Source organism: Nothobranchius furzeri, chromosome 12, assembly GCF_043380555.1.
Source record: "Nothobranchius furzeri strain GRZ-AD chromosome 12, NfurGRZ-RIMD1, whole genome shotgun sequence".
Classification (NCBI taxonomy): Eukaryota; Metazoa; Chordata; class Actinopteri; order Cyprinodontiformes; family Nothobranchiidae; genus Nothobranchius; species Nothobranchius furzeri.
Window position 1 is genome coordinate 27,744,162 of NC_091752.1, and position 16,804 is coordinate 27,760,965.

The window sequence follows — 16,804 nt, forward strand, 5'->3', positions numbered from 1 at the left end:
AATAATGTTTTGTTTTGTTTTTGCAGTATACAGGTTGGTTTCTTGGTTCTCACCAGGTTTTCATCAAAGATTAAAGGGATACTATGCAGTTTAGTGTCCGTTAGTGAAACCAAAAGTGAAACTTATGTCCTCCCTTTGTGTTCATCTTTAATTGCTGAAATGTCTCCTCAGCCTTCAGTAGTTTCTACAGGAGGGATTAATCACTAAATAAAACAAATCAGCTGTGTTCACGATCTAAAACATGCAGGAAACATGCTGGAAGCCGACTGTAGCAACGGCCATGTCAGCTCCAATTTACTAAGCCCAACAGGGACCAGCTCGGCAACTCTGAAGTTGCAAGTGTGACATTCTAGCAACATTATTGGGGTCTGAGTGACATTTTATTTACTTTTATAAAGGGAAATTTTAGTACATACTGTCTCAAGAAAATGATTTTAAAATGTGAAAAAGTTGCAGAGTATGCCTTTAAGTTCACTTCTAGAAGATTTAATGCAAGATGAGACTTAAGCAAAATAGAATAAAAAGTGCACAATTAAATAAATAAATAACAAAATAACAGAACTTTAGAGCTGCACATCCATGTCCAAGTCTTTTATTTTGAAATGCATCAATTTCCCTGCAGCAAACGGAACAGTATTTAGTACAATGAACTTGATCTAAAAAAAAACTGAAGAAACAAACGTTATCCTGTTGAATGAAAAATCCTACATGCATTCACGAATCAGAACTGGCTTCGTTCAAGCTGATACAATGTTTTTGAACTGGTCATTATCCATCAGAGTGTAATCTGTTATTTTTTAACCCTAGTTGCTCACCTCTGTTTTCTACACCTGCATTTTCCACATCCTTGCTGACTCGTACAGAGTTTGAGCGTGTAATCAAAGGAAAAGAAGGGGAATAAGAGGGAAGGGAGGGAAACCTAGTAACCACATCACAGACTCAATTGTCAAACAAAGGTGCGCAGGATAAATATAGGGTAAAAGAAGTAAAAATGAGAGCAGGAGTTGAATTGAAATCAGCAGTGTCTAAAGTGGAACAGGAACGTAGAGAAAGCTGTTTATGAGAAACAAAATGCTGATGACAACGATAATGGAGGCGGTTAGGAGGGTGGAGAAAAGCTTTAACATCTAAAGAGAACATAATTAACTCGGAAGCTCTGTTTTAGAAATGAAGGGAGTAAAATATTGGGAAGCAGCCATGATCAGAGGAATGGTTATATGATAAAACTTTGATTTTAAGGTTATCGGCATTCAAATGTATTATTTTTGTGCCAAAATCTGCTTCAGAAACTTTACATGTGCCCTATGCTGACAATCAAAGGAAAACTAACTTTAAAGAAGCTCAAACTAAATTAAACATCCTGTCTTATTGGTTCTGTTTGAGATAAATCAACTTTTTAATCTACAAATTAGGAAATGTTTTGGGCCTGCTTGGTTTTATGGGAAGGAATGAAGTCAGAGGAGTTGGTTCCACCTCCAAGCCTTTCTTTACCAAAGAGAAGATGCATCTGGATTTTATCTTTTGATAAAACCCTTCACTTCACAGATGTCCCGAATGAATCTTCTTTGCAGTGTTTTGGCAGTGGTGTCCAGTTGTTTAAGACAAATAAGGAGCCCACACATGAGAAGAGGCCTGTTATTTAAGTTTCAGTTGAGTTGAAAGCATTCATGTTTGATATGTCAGGTGATAAAACCTAAAATTAAACAGTCCGTCCTGACCAAAACTCCCCTGCATGTTTGTCAGCTTTGGAGCTGAAGCAAAATCTGAGGGGGAAAAAAACACAAAAAGATGAAGAAAAATGTCGCATTGTCTGTTCTAGAAAGCATCAGCAAGGTTGCTTAATCTAAAAGAAACAGACAAACTGTTTTTACATTCATAAGAATTTTAATAATGTAAAATGGTGAATCCACAAAGTAGCACAGTCGAGCGTATCATCTGCATAGAAAGTAGTATTTTACCCACTTCAAACTAGAATATTTCCAACACAAACTAAGTGCTTTAAAGCTGGGGTTTGCTGTGTGACATCAAGGAGAAGAGGACATTGTGGAAATTTAAACAGTTATGCCAGACCCCTTCCACCCCCCTCCAAAAACGGTGTGAAAGCCACGTCTCATACCGCGCACCCAAACTGCCATGTAGCGCCAAAAGACCAGTACTGTTTTTAATATGTTTAATGCTGTGGAACACTGAAAAACCTTGTTTAATGATTGTTTGATTATAATCAATTCAAGCAGACTAAACATGAAAATAGTCTCCTGCACCTATCTCCTGCATTAGCTTCTGATGGAGAATAGACAGTGACATTCTAGATTTGAAAAGCCTTGACAGATCTACGTCAGACTGTCACTTCACAGCCGTGGGCTCGCTCATCTTGACTCAGAAGGAGGAAAGCTGATGTTTGTTTAGCGTCCTGGAAACAGCAGAGAGCGTCTTGACTAGTGGAAGCTAACATTAGCATTAGCAACATAACCACACAGCAGAACTCCTCCTGGGTTGAGGTATTTGTGGAGATAAAACATCAACATCGCAGAGCAAATGGAGTAAGAGGTAGAGTTGAGTTGCTGTTATTCAATCAGAGGCGATATGTCTAAATATCAGGAAATAAGACTCCAAATCCTGCCGTGTTGAGCCACTCTCTGCTGCAGCAGACTTGTCTGTGCTGATCCAGGCACTTCTGGGCTTTTTTTGCCCCGACTACGACTTTCAAAGTGTTCATTCCTGCCGGAGACCACTGCAAATGAGAGGGTGCGTTGTCTATGTTGAATCTTTTCACATTTTCTTTGATTTGTTTTCTTAAACATAAAACTCAATCAGGAATTTGAATGAAAAAAGAATCAGAAGGGTTTTATTGCCATATGTGCGACATTAGAAAATTGCTGCAGTACCAAATCATTTTAGGGAAACTCAGTAGTAAAGCTGAAATAATTACGTAATACCTTTATACCGTTAACAAATAATAAACTCCAAAATGTTTCTTGGAAACCTAAACCTGGAAATCAGAGCCAACATCTTCATTTGTTAGCAGCTGCAAAGTCAGAGTCCAACAGCGCTGATTGAACCTTTGTGCTTTTAGTAAATTTGACTTTTCCACTTCAAAGAAAGACATAACAGACATTAGATGTTTTTACTGCTGCAGTTTAAGCCTCGGGGCTCCAGAGGCTGCTTAGTCCACTTGACTCCGCGTCCCTCTCCATGTTCCCTGCTGCCATCATTGAGTTTAGATCTCATAAATAGCCTGGAAATGATGGAGCACTGCAGCTGGTTTGGCAGCATCAGCTGATTAGCATTCATATCCTCTCTTGCTTGCTTGACACATGCATATATTCTCTTTTTCCCATCTCATCCTGTAGGGAGAGTTCCTTCATACATATATTACACGTTCTATATTTGCACATCTTTTTGTTCTACTCCTGTTCTTCAGCAAGCCTTAACCACTCTTCATTTGTAATTATGGGACGCAGTTGTGTGTGTGTGTGTGTGTGTGTGTGTGTGTGTGTGTGTGTGTGTGTGTGTGCGTGTGTGTGTGTGTGTGTGCGTGTGTGTGTGCGTGCGTGTGTGTGTGCATGCGCGCACGTGTGTGTGCGTGTGAGACTAGTACTTGTGAGATGCTGAGATCAGCAGCCCTTCACCCTTGACTGAAATAACTAAAAGACACTAAAAGAGAGGAAATAGCCTGAGGGTTGCATTTAGTTTCCATCACCTCAGAGGGTTTCATCTGAACCAGAGTTACTTGAACTCTGCCGTAAAAATAAAAGTTGTTTTTACCCTTAAATGTAAGGATTTTAATAAGTTTTGTCCCCTGATCCCCCCTCCCCCACCGACAACAAGCACACGCGCACACACCGGTTTGTTTTTTAAATCTGATTTACAAGCTCCCCAAAGACATTTCCTGTGTAAAGTCATGTGTGTCAGAAGGAATCCCACGGATTTTCCAAACTCCTTATTTGGTCACAAAGACACAGTACCAATAGGAATGATGGGGGGGAGCTAGATAGCCAGACATTATGTGGAAAATGTCAACAAGATGATAGGGAAACTCCCTGAAATGAGAGAAAATGGTTTAAACGACACACAGGAGGACCTGAGGCAAACCCACAATGACGCTGTTAAATGTAAACACGCTTCCTGGTGTGATAAAAATGGAGAGTGGCTGTTGTTTACGACTTTGTCAACTGTTTTGTGGCTCCAATAAAATGAACCAGTCCTATAAACATGTTTATCAGACTGGAAGTGAAACAGGAACAAATCAGTTTCCTCACCAAACTTTTGACCAAGTTAAGGAAACTTTAAACAAAACTAGAACGAATCCTGGATGTTTGAGAATAAAACCTAAAACAGTTGACTTAAGGATTTTTTTTTTATCTTTCACACACACACCTGCTTAAAGAATGTTGCTAAAATTGCACAACCCTTTATTTTATTTAAAGGTGTGGAACACTTATTTAATCAATATATTAGCGGTAGTAGGAATGAATGCCTTGTGTCGTACTCTGGGAGGCAAAAACACAGGTGCACTATTTCCAGGAACTAGAAGTGAGTCACAAACTTATTTTATGTGCATGTCCTCAATGCATTTTATTGTGTACCATTCAGTATTTGCTACATTTTGTAGAAAAAAATAAAAAACTTTTCTAAACTGATCTTTATTTTAGGGTAAATAAAAATGCATAGGACTATCGCTGTTAAAATTTGAGTTCTGAGTTTCACTAGTTGTTAAACAAACAGATATTTTACACTTTGCAATGAAAACTGCCTTTGATTAGAAGTAATCAGCCTCTTTTAGAAAACCGTGCTGCCAATTTGCCGCAACGCTGAGCTGGCATCAGGGAGCCTTAGGTTGTTAACAAGTGGTCAGACCGTTGCAGTGGTGTGGCACAATCATGTCCGTTTTACAAAAGAATATGCGATAGCGGTATAAAGGGGGTATGGGGGCGGCACCTGTGCTGCCGCAGGCTTTCATTTATCTTGGACATGACTTGCTTTTTATTACAATCAAAGCTGCACTCATCAACTTTATTTAACAAGCCGCTCCTAAAAGTGTCGGTCCTTCATAGTCCCTGTGTTGTCTTTGGTGATTTGACCTCCAGCTCTAACGGAAAAAAGCTCCCTGAACTCTGCATTGCTCCAGTTTGTCATCTCCGCTGATTCTGTTTACAAAATCATGACCTACGGCCCGAGTTTACTTTCATTTTCAATATAATTACTGGCCAGAGCTCAGCAGTAACTCCCCACATGATCATGATGCCTCCCCCTGTTGTATAATAAGCATTCACAAGTCCGGCATTGCTACATAGGGCGGCAGCACAAATTCCCACAATGCCATGCCCCCACGGCATGATCAAAAAACACACCGTGGCGGCAGTATCACCGTGATTCTCAGAATGTTCTTCAGAATGGTCTTAAAGTTGGTCCAGTGTCTTTTACCGTGTTGTTGTGTTCCACATAATGCATTTTTAACAATCAAGTGTGTGAAGACAGGAATAAACATGTCTAACAGTTGGTGGAAGCCAAATAGGGTTTAAAGGGTTAAACATTTTATCATGAATTACATTTTTCAATGAAAGCTAAAAACCAGACTCAAGATTTTTCACTAAACATTTTCGTCAATGTGTTGAAAATGAAATCGAAAAGACGTGATCTGGTTGTTCCTGTGGCTCTACCAGCGGCCCTGCTTCTGTTTTTCTGTAGTTTGTGTGGATTGTGTCTAGCTCTATTAGAGAGCGGACTGGATCCTATTAGCAGACGTCTGGCTGAGCGCTCCCAGCCCATTGTTGTGGTTTTTAACAGGGGTCGACATCATTATCATCGTTGCCATATTAAACCCAGCTTGTAATGAGAAACACACGCCTGACGTTTATCCGTCCGTGCTGGGGCAACACACAAGTTTATAATAACACACATCAATACACACTTAAAAAAAAAGAAGGAAAGTCCAACTAAAATCAACCCACTGGAGATCTGTTCCACACAACCACGGTTTTTAAAGACCTGTTTACTCCAAAGGACTGTAATGTCTCACTTGTTCAGATGAGAAATGCATGTACACACACACACACACACACACACACACACACACACACACACACACACACACACACACACACACACACACACACAAAAGCAAGCTTTTATTGTGAAGGTTTTTTAAGTTCTATACTTTTGATTCACACCAGAGGCTAGATTGTGTTTCGATTGTGAATGAACTCATCAAATGGTTTGCTAGCAAGAAAAACATTTACACAAAATTCATGACTTTTTTTTTAATAAAAAGTACCTGCTGGTAGCCTATCTAGTTTAGTTTTTTTTTAAATAAAAGGAAATGGAAAAAAATAACTTATATTTTCTATTATTACTGATTTGCTGGTTTGATTAAATGGTTGATTAAAGATGCAGTAAAAGTGTGTGATGTTAAAAATGTAGTTTTAGATCCTCTGGGAGTTTCTGCGACCCGTAGATGGTCTCATATTTTTGACCATGCACTTTATGAAAGGATGTCTTACAATCAGAGAAAATATTTGGTCAGAAACAAATCAGGTAATCTATTACTTGTTATGCAGCTTTATGTCACATATTGCAGTTTGCAAGAGCGCCTTGTAAAAGATCAGTGGCAAAAACAACAGATGAGAATGGAGGGAAAGAATGAGAGGAGAGGAGATGTGCGTAATGGAGAACCACTGGAGTGGAGAGCTGTCACAGCTGCTCAGATGCTCACTTGGTTTTATGCTTTTTAGCAAAGTCACATGGAGGACATCTCTGTGGAAAGACAGATGCACACACATCGTGGTCCCCGGAGTCATCCGTGTGTTTGCATGCCCGTTTTGGTTCCAGTCGCCAGAATTCCTTCAGCGTGCTCGTGCGTCGGCGTGAAAGCGTGCTAGTGTGAAAAATTTGTGAATGCTGCCATGCAAGTGTGATGCCACCTCTACCGGAGTGCTTCGGTGTAATCCTTTCCTTGAGAGGACACAATTGTCTTTGAAGCCCAGAGAAAATGTTTTTTTGTTTTTGACGATGAAGATAGAAATTCAGCTGAAGATGTTTGGCACTTATTCAGAAATTTTTAGATCATCTATGCATTTTAAACGGACCTATCAAATGGTCAAACACAGAGCGCCCCTTTATTTAATTACATTTCAGAATCAGAATCAGAATAGGTTTATTGTCATTGTCAGTGAACAAACGATTCACAAACTAGGAACTTGCTTCGGTACTAATGTGCTACATATAACATGAATAATAATAAGATTAAAACTAGAATAAAACTTTCAGATATAAAAAATGGCAGGTAATGGTAACATGGCAGATAACGTGACGCTGTGTCGAGCACGGAAGACGAGCATGGTTGTGTGTTTATAATCTATTCACAAGTCTAACAGCAGATGGAAAGAAGCTGTTCTTATGGCGGGAGGTTCTGGTCTGGATGGACCGTAACCTCCTGCCTATGGGAAGCAGCTCAAAAAGTCTGTGACCCGGGTGAGAAGGGTCAGCTGCTATCCGACCTGCACGCCCCCGAGTTCTGGAGATGTACAGGTCCTGGAGAGATGGCAGGCTGCAGCCAATCACCTTCTCATTTAATATTAATTACAGCTGCATGGTGTTAAAACAAGCTGTAGGGGTGTTGCAGTGATGATTAAAACAAAAAAGCTTTTTTGCAGTACTTTGTAATACCTCTAAAATGCGCACAGATATTTGAATGATAATAAATATGTGTTGCATCGTGCAGTCCTTAAAGAAATGCACAGAAGCCACTACCTGCATGAGTGTTTCCATCACACACATTATTACACACACATCCTGACAGACGCAGATCTGTGGAGTATACACACAACACGTTCTCTTGTCAGGGCAAACCCACACAAATGCATGTCTGCTCTGGCTACAATCTTTTTCTGCTCCTGTTGGTTATACAAAGTGTCACCATAGCAATGTGACTGCCTGAATTTATTTATTTGTTTATTTTCTCGTGCAGTGGGATGTAGTTGTGTGTCTGTGTTCGTTTATCATGTGTGAGCCAGTGAAGGGATCAGGGTACAGATGAAAACGACAAATACAGTCTGTTGTGGTTGGATTTCTTCAGTGTGTGTGTGTGTGTGTGTGTGTGTGTGTGTGTGTGTGTGTGTGTGTGGCATTTTCAAAACATGCAGGGGTCAAATCTTATCGTTATTTTTTTTATTGGTTCTTTTGATTTGAAAAGTCCTCAATACATTTTTTTTTCACACTGACGGATCGCTTTACTCACACCAAAACGTTTGTTTCCTGGCGGATTTGATGGACATTGTTTGGTTTTTACAAACAACCCAAAGCCAAACTCACATGGGACCTCTGTCGTTTTGTGTTACACTGTGACTGGTATTATTGTCAGAGCTCCATGATCTCAATCCCTTCCAAATCTGCCTTCTCGATAATTGCTGAAATAAAACCAAAACGGTTTTAAACTGTAGATGTTTTGTCAGCTCTTTTTGAATAATTTTTTTAACAATGTTTTATATAAGCTGTAATAGGTTTCTAAATAAATGCAAATATCAGAGGCTCTCCAGCTCAACCAGAGGTCAGGCTCAGTGCTCAATGGCTTCACCTTGAGGTAGGGGAAGGATAAACGCCCACTGCTGGTGTGTCTCAGCCTGGTGATCATGGAATCCTGCAGCAGTCGGGGAAGTCTGTTCTCAGTCTGCTGCTATTGCATATTTAAACAGCCTTTCTTTATAGTGAGTAAGCTTATTTTATACACTCACATTTTAGGTGCACCTGTTCATTTGCTTGTTTACTAAATCAGCCAATCACACGACAGCATTTTGAAGCATTTAGACAAACAGACGTGAAGGTGGTTTCCTGAAGTTCAAACTGAGCATCAGAATGGGAGATTTTCATGCTTGGAAGAGAAAATATCCCATGGGTCGTGTAATCGATAGTGCATTGCTAGGCTTGGAGAATTGACTGGTTTTAAACATAGAAAGCAACAGTAGAACAAATAACCACTTGTTACACCCAAAACTCTCGACGCAGCAAACCTTGAAGTAGATGTACTTCAGGAGCAGAAAACAGCACCGGGTGTCACTCTTGTCAGCAAAGAAGAGGGAAATCTGGACAATGAGAGGCTGGAAACATGCGTCCTGGTCTGAGCCTGTATCATGAATTTTATCAATATGTTTACCAGTAAACCCATTTCCTGGAGTCGAAGAGGGACAAGAAGCAATAAGGCAGACATACAACCAAACCATGATTTGTGGCAAGTGCACAGGGCAAATGCCCTGAACAGCTGGTCAGAGTTTATTTAAGCAAGGAGATGAGAGGAATGGGAGTGGATCATGTGTGAGAGGGAGTGTGTGTGTATGTGTTGGAGGACAAGTGTGTGTGTGTGTGTGTGTGCGCGCGCGCGCGTGTGTGTGTACGCGTGTGTGTGTGTGCGAATGCTTTCAGGACATTCAGTTAATCTGTTAATAGGAATAGCGTAATGAAATATAAAAGTTCTATAAGTCTGAATTTCAGGGTTGTGGAAAACCATGTCCATCCTTTTATGACCACAGTGGACCCATGTTGTGATGGCTACTTCCAGCAGGATAATGCTGTTTAGAAGGGAGAGGGGACCAACCCAGTAGTGATTAGGTGTTTCTAATAAAGCACTCAGTCCGTTTTGATTAATAGTATTTTAGCAACGCATGTATTGAAATCAGAATAACTATCAGTTCAAAAGGAAAATTAGATCATTACAGATCATGTGATCGGTAATTGGGTCCAATCATGTAATTTTCAGGAAATCAGAATTGGGTGGGAAAAATCGGATTTACCCATTTAAAACAACAGAGATTCATTTTAAAAATCATCCTGAGTAGGAGATTTTCCAACAGATTAATAATGGCTCAGTTTTAAATTCAACAGGTTCCTCTACATCAGTATTCTTTGTTCCACAGACAACACCGCCGGGAAGCCCCACACCATAACATGTAGCTGTTAGTTAACACAGAGCATACTTGTGACCTCGAGAGAGAAAATGTCTGTAATTTGTATGTATTTTTAAACTAACAGCAAAAAAAAGTGTAATAGACTTGCATACAATAGTGTATTGTCTGCAAACTGGGCATTTAACTTGGTGAAAAAGGTAGCGATGCATTCAACACTACAGATCTGGTGCACCACCTTAAATAAAACCAATCCTGATTAGTTTGCTGCAACGATTCGGATAAGCCAGCCAACACAAATAAAAAATGTTTAGAAAAAAATGGTCTACAAACCATAAAATTCCCAAGATAACAGTATATGTATCACGTTGAATGAGCATCTGTGGTTGCCAACGTCAGGTTTTGCAATCTCCTTGAGTCACAGTATGATCTGCTTCTCTTCCTAACTTTACAGACGCTGCAGCACTTCAGGTGTTTTGTGGTAAGAAGTGACTCTGCCGCTGGCCGCCATGTGCCATGCCATCCCTGTCGCTGAAAGCACCCGCACACTGAGTGAACTGATTGAAACATGAGCGACAAGGCTAATTTTATATTTATTCTTAATATTAACATGTTTATTAGTAATTGTGTACTTCCTAAACAAGCTATGTTTTTTGACAGATAAACTAAAGAAATGACATAAAAACAGATAGAAAAAAACCACAAACTGAAACGACTACTCAAAACATTCCTGTAAATGATTTTTGACGATCATTATTACTTCAGCAACACTTAAACACCCTTTATATCAAATTACTCAACCAAAACCATAAATAATATCGTTTTAAACCAGTTTTCCCCACCATAGACGGATGTTTGTATGCATAGTAGCTTCCATACCTTGGTGAGCTATACATGACTCTATCACTTACTGCTGTGATTCAGATGACAATGGTGCTGAAACAATCCCATTGAAAGACTATTCAGCACAGGCTGCGATCAGAGATGGTGCTTATATAAGGGTTGTGTGTTCTGGTTTCCCGCCCTTCAGGCCAGATTAAGAGTATTCTCTCATGTGTCTCTGTTATTGCCTGTAGTGGATCTGGATCAGAATAAGGGTTTCGTTCCAGACTGCAAACACAAGATAAACACACACGTGTCTACAGGCATTCATCCACACACAGAACCGCGTCCCGCTCCACAACCCCGTGACCTGGAATATGGAGCATTCTGCCAAATATGACCAAGACCGACCGGGGTGATAAATATTCTCAGTCACAGTCCGTCTATACTCTAAAGAGTTTGTTTCTTTTATATGTTCTTTTAAACTCTTTGGTTTATTGGTTAAAATCTCATTTTTCCACATGAATGAAACGCTTTTAGGCTTTTTGTTTTGAAAATATTTATCAGATGTTGGAACGCTGAAGAACAACGGTAGGACAAGGTCATTTTTGTGTGCTGCAGGTATAAATATCGCCCTCCATGTCTTTGAGTGGGAGATGCCACTAAGTGCATACATTGATTTTTGTTGTGTCCCAGCAGAATGCAGAAACAGAGATTTAGAGGGATTATGTTGCTTGTGTTGGTTCAGATATGGCAGCATCTGTAACATCCGTTTGTGAATGGATTTTCAGCCACTTTTTCTCTTAAACACAAGTTAATGTTTAGTACGTCTTGTTGCGGGTTTCTATTAAAGGTGTTGATGGCAGCAGCAGACATCTCTCACTAAACCTTTTCTCATTTTGATCTTGCTCACTCTCTTCTTTCATTGCATCTGATATTGGACTGTCTCTCCTATTTTCCACAGTCTCCGACTTGCTTCTGCGCCTCTTCTTTTAGAGAGGACACTTTCCCTTTGCAAGCATCTTCAGTTTCCAATAGACTAGACAGAAATAAACCATACTTCTCATATTTGATTGATATGTAAGTTCCCAAAATACCAAAATTCCCATAAACACAGGAAAAAAGCTGCCTCTACAAAAGGAAGTGCATCAATCAGTCACAACATTATCAGGTTCAACAGCATTGTTGTTTCCGAGATCCGCTGACAAGGCGGTTCTGAGGAGTTGAACGGAAGTAGAAAAGGATCTCTGGGGATATCCTCAAGTTCCTGGCACCAAAATACTGACATCCTTTGAGTCCTCTGAGTAGCCAGTTCAAGTCTCATAGAATCAGACAGACTCTAACACATCCCACAGATGCTCAATCAGATCAGGTGTTGGAAAATGCAAAGCCCCAGACAACTTTCCAGACTCCATCTTAAGTTTTTCCAGCCAAATCTGAGCAGTTTGTTACAATAATTTGGAAGGTAGACTGATGCAATTAAGGGAGTGTTGTGCACCTGGTCTGCAACAGCAACCCAGATAGAAGACAATCTGGGACGTTTTTGGCACACCAAAAATGAGGGTCTGATATAGCTTGGAGGCTGAAGCAGAACGCAAATTGAGGTGATATTTTTGGTGGACTGCTGGGTGAGCTTAGGCAGCCAGACAGAACATGTGACGGTATTTAAGGATAAATGTGAGCCAGAATGAAACTGTCAGCCACACAAGTCACTTTCATTGTTGTGTCTGATTGATCAGGACATCTTTGTATGACCCCAAACGTTTGATCATAAGACATAGTCCACCATCGTGGTTTTTGACTGCTTACTTACAGAATGCCTGAAGGATGTGATGAACTCAAAAGCCACTGCCATTGAGCTAAATTTGGTCTCTCTAAAAAATTGAGTTTATGAGATTGAGTTTAGTCTTGATTAGGCTGCAGGCTGGAAGAGTAACGAGTTTATCAGATCAATCTTGTCATCCTGACGTGAGCTGCTCTGATAACATCAAAGCTGGATCAGCCATCAGAGGTGGGAATATGAAAACTCTAAAATGCAAAACAGACCCGGGCTCCTGAAATGTGCTTGTGGGGAATTTGTTTTTTCTTCAAATTTCTTTTCCTTTCCAGCTCGTCTTGTCCTCACTGTTCTGTCGTTTCTTCTTCTCCCTTTTTCCCTTCCTTCCTCCTCCTTCCTCAGTAAAACCATCAAGGTGAAAATAATAGATGACGAGGAGTATGAGAAGAACAAAACCTTCTACATTGAGATTGGGGAGCCTCGCCTGGTGGAGAACAATGACACCAAAGGTCAGGAAGAGGGTGAGCCTTGTGACCCTTTTGTCCGTTCAGCCCTGAAGCATCCGCCGTGCTGCCGCAGCTGCATGTTCTCAACCCAAAAATGCCCACAGGAGGAGATTTAACATCAGATAATCTTCCTTTTGCTCACCTCCTGATGTGAAGTGACTGGAAACATGCAGCATGCTGTGGCTCACCTCATCTCACCCCACCCACCACTCCATGTGTTTTGTTTATTAAACCTTGCCATGCTATTTGTTTTTCATGCATGCATTCACCACCTCCCTCTGTTTTTGTGTGTGTGCGTGTGTGTGTTGTTCCAAACAGGAAGACCATAACCGTTAGGATCTCAAACCGGGAGGAGTACAATAAGCAATCTTCTTTCTACATTGTGCTTGAACCCCCCCAGTGGAGACGCAGCACAAAGGAACAGACAGGTGTGAGAGCCAATCAGCTCTGAGAATGTACTTCCCAGAACTAAGTCCAGGCACTTTTATTTATTTGCTCCAGTAACTCAACAGTAATTCTCATGATGAAATGTTCAGAATCAAATTTTTATCTTAAATTGTCAAAACTAAAGGTTTTGTTGCATCCTGGCTGTCGGGATGTAAGGAGGTAACGTAAATGTGTGACATTGATGTTAAGATGGGAGTACACACATTTATTTAAAACAATACAGAGTGGTACCAATAGACAGGGGTGGACTGGGACCAAAATTCGGCCTAGGCATTTTTACGAATTGTCGGCCCTCAGTCAGCCTTTCCCATTGGGAGAGCGTTGGGTTGGGGGGTGTTGCCGCCCGTGGACTCGTCTCTAGGCCAGACCGCTGCGACCGGGAGCCCTGACCTTCGAGATCAGCTCATTCTCCACCGGCGGAGATCAGCGGGAGATTAGCTACATGTTGACGTGGTAAAACAACTCCTACGTCATCGCTCTACTGCATTTTTGTGCTAAAAACGCCTGGAAAAACTCTGTTAGCTTCAGGTTACCATGTAGCTAATGTTCTGCAGATCACCAACTGTGGAGTAGTGTCGGCCCAAGCTGGGCAAGCAGCCCACTTGGCTAAGTGGCCCACCAGGACAGTGCCAGAATGCCACATAGGCCAGTCCACCCCTGCCAATAGATATTAAACAAAAAAATGACTAAGCAAAAATCCTAACTGGCATACAGGGTGAAATAAAGAACGTACTAGAAGCATTCAAAGCTTGGGTTTTACCAAAATCTACAAACCAAAGAGGGTGGTCAACTAAAGTTAAACAAAATAAAAGGGAAGTACAAACCCTCTATAAAACCAGGGTAAGAATGGACAAACAAAACAAAATCCCTAGCTCTAGCTTAAGTTTATAAGCAACAACTTTATAGAAGTAAAACACCACAAAGTTCAATAAAGCTTTCAAAGCTCAAGCAAGGCTATCCTAGTGGAGGAAACGGCAAAGTAACCAGCTGCTCCCAAACAGAACTGGAAGTCTTAAAAATGCCAGTCAGCCTATCAGCAGCTCCCATCAGGTTGGTCACTGGAGGATGTAAAGTTGGCCCAAGGTGCTTGGTAAATGTCCTGTATTTGCATACTGCCTTCTTGGAGTTCTGCAACCACCCAAGGCACTTCACAACACAATCAGTTATCCACACATCAACACACTGGTGATGATGAGCTACAACGTAGACATGGCAGCTCTGGGACACACTGACGGAAGCAAGACTGCCGAACACCAGTGAAGTCGGTCTTGTACAAGGAAACAACAGCAACAACATTCTCTGGTGGGAGCCGAGATCAAGCCTACAACCTTCCAATTACTGGACAACCCGCTCTACCCCCTGATCTACTGCTGCTTGGTGGTGGAGGAACCAGGAACAGAATCTGCTGAATTACTCTGAAGGCTGAAGGGCATGGATGAGGGCAGGGCTTTACATGCACACAAGAAAGAAAAACTAGAGACTTTGTCCAAATGCAAGTGGCCATAACACCCTCTCCCTTAAGTTACAGCCAATATATAAGGCAATATGTTGTATATGGCTACATTAAACAAACTACAGGTTTTATCACAAATTCATGTGGTTTTCTAAGGTGTTGCTGACAAAGCGCCACAAAAACATTGAATTTCTACCACTTTTCTCTATCCGTCTATTCATCATGTGTGTTTAGGAAACAAATTTTTTTATATAGCGCCTCCCAAGATAAAAATTATGAAGGGTACAGATTTATACAGGTGAAACTCGGAAAATAAGAATGTGGTGGAAAAAGTTTCTTTCACTAATTCTACTTAAAGGTGAAACTAATAGATGAGAAACTCATTACAGACATAAGACATTTCAAGCCTTTATTTGTTATAATTGTGATGATTATTAGCCTAGTGAACTAGACCAAATTCTTGCTTTGCAAAGTTTGGTCTAGGCATGCTCCATTGGAACCTCCGCAGCTCCTACCAGGATTCTGGCTAGCCAATCACAGCTCTCTAGAGGGGTTTCAAACACATAAAGAGCTGTGATTGGTCCATAATGGTGGGCCAATCATAGTGCTCTATCTGCTTAGTGAACAAATCACAGAGCTTTATCCGCTTTGTGGGCCAATCAGGGCACTCTATATGCCTGGTGGTTGGGATGATGCAACAGAGTGAAACAAGAGTATGTCACATTCATTGTCCAGTAGCATGCGGAGATCATTTGAAAGACAACGGTAGAACCCGCCCCACAACCGAGAGCCGTCAATGGAGCATGGTCAGACTAAATAATACATTTATTTAGTCTGGCTTGCCAGGCTATATGATTATGGCTTACAGCAAAAAATCTCAGATAATTAAAATAATGTGAAAATGTTCAATATTTTAGACTTGAAGTGTCACACTAATCAACTAATGAATCCAAAACACCTGCAAACAGTTCCTGAGCCTTTAAATGATCTCTGTCTAAGATGAATTATTTAAATAAATGACCTTTTGCACCATATTCTCATTTTTAATGAAATGTCACTCAGACCCCCACCAGAATACCACATTTGCAACTTCAGAGTGGTGGGCTGCCACCTGTTTGACTTGGACTTGTTGGTGCAGCAGTCTGCTTCCAGCACGTTTCCTGCACGTTTTAGATCATGAGCAAAGCTGATTTGTTTAAATTAGTGATGAGTCACTCCTGTAGACACTAATGAAGGCTGAGGAGACATTTCAGCTGTTAAATTAAGGTTTTAAAAAGACAAACACACAGCAAGGAGATAGGTTTCATTTTTGATTTGACTACAAAGAGTAACAGACACAAGGGGGTGATAAAAGCAAGCAAAACTGCTAAGTGTGCCTTTAAGACTGAGAAGCTCATTAATTACTTTGTAGTTAATGTTACTGAGCTATATTAGTCATGACCAGAGTCATCATGATGCCTAAAGGAGTTCAATGCAATAAACTGTTCAGTTTTCCTTTAGACAATTATTAAAAGATGCTTTTACTTTTTGACACGCACAAACACACACACACACACACACACACACACACACACACATCTCACCACACAGTGTCATCAGCTGTGGTTATAGTGATCAAAGACAAAGGCTGGAAATTTTGTTATTGATGTGAAAGGATCAAACACACTCCAGGACACACACACACACACATTTTAGGCTGTAGTCATTGTGTGTTTTTAATGAGTGAGTTTCATGAACGCATGTGGTGCTTCTCTGTGCTAAATGAGCCACGCAAATGTCTTTATAGCCTTAGCCATGTGTGTGTGCACGAATGTGTGTTCATAGTTTTATACTATTCTGTTTGTGCACGTGTCGGTCATGTCGGTCCCTTTTTAAACTGCTGAATAGTTTTATTTCTTTTTGTCCT

The 16,804-nt window shown here is 40.7% G+C and overlaps 1 protein-coding gene across 4 annotated transcripts in view; it reads left to right on the forward strand.

Annotated features, from left to right (window-relative positions):
- The window catches only part of slc8a1b (solute carrier family 8 member 1b), a 221,889-nt gene that overhangs the window by 124,359 nt on the left and 80,726 nt on the right, over window positions 1-16,804 (forward strand). For 2 of the 4 annotated variants that reach the window (XM_054750257.2, XM_015944698.3), the window contains exon 5: window positions 12,895-13,013. In XM_054750257.2, coding sequence (XP_054606232.2) covers window positions 12,895-13,013 — 119 coding nt within the window. Of the gene's footprint in view, window positions 1-12,894; window positions 13,014-13,316; window positions 13,427-16,804 lie in introns of all 4 variants that reach the window. The other 2 variants (XM_015944700.3, XM_015944701.3) reach the window with 2 other exon arrangements.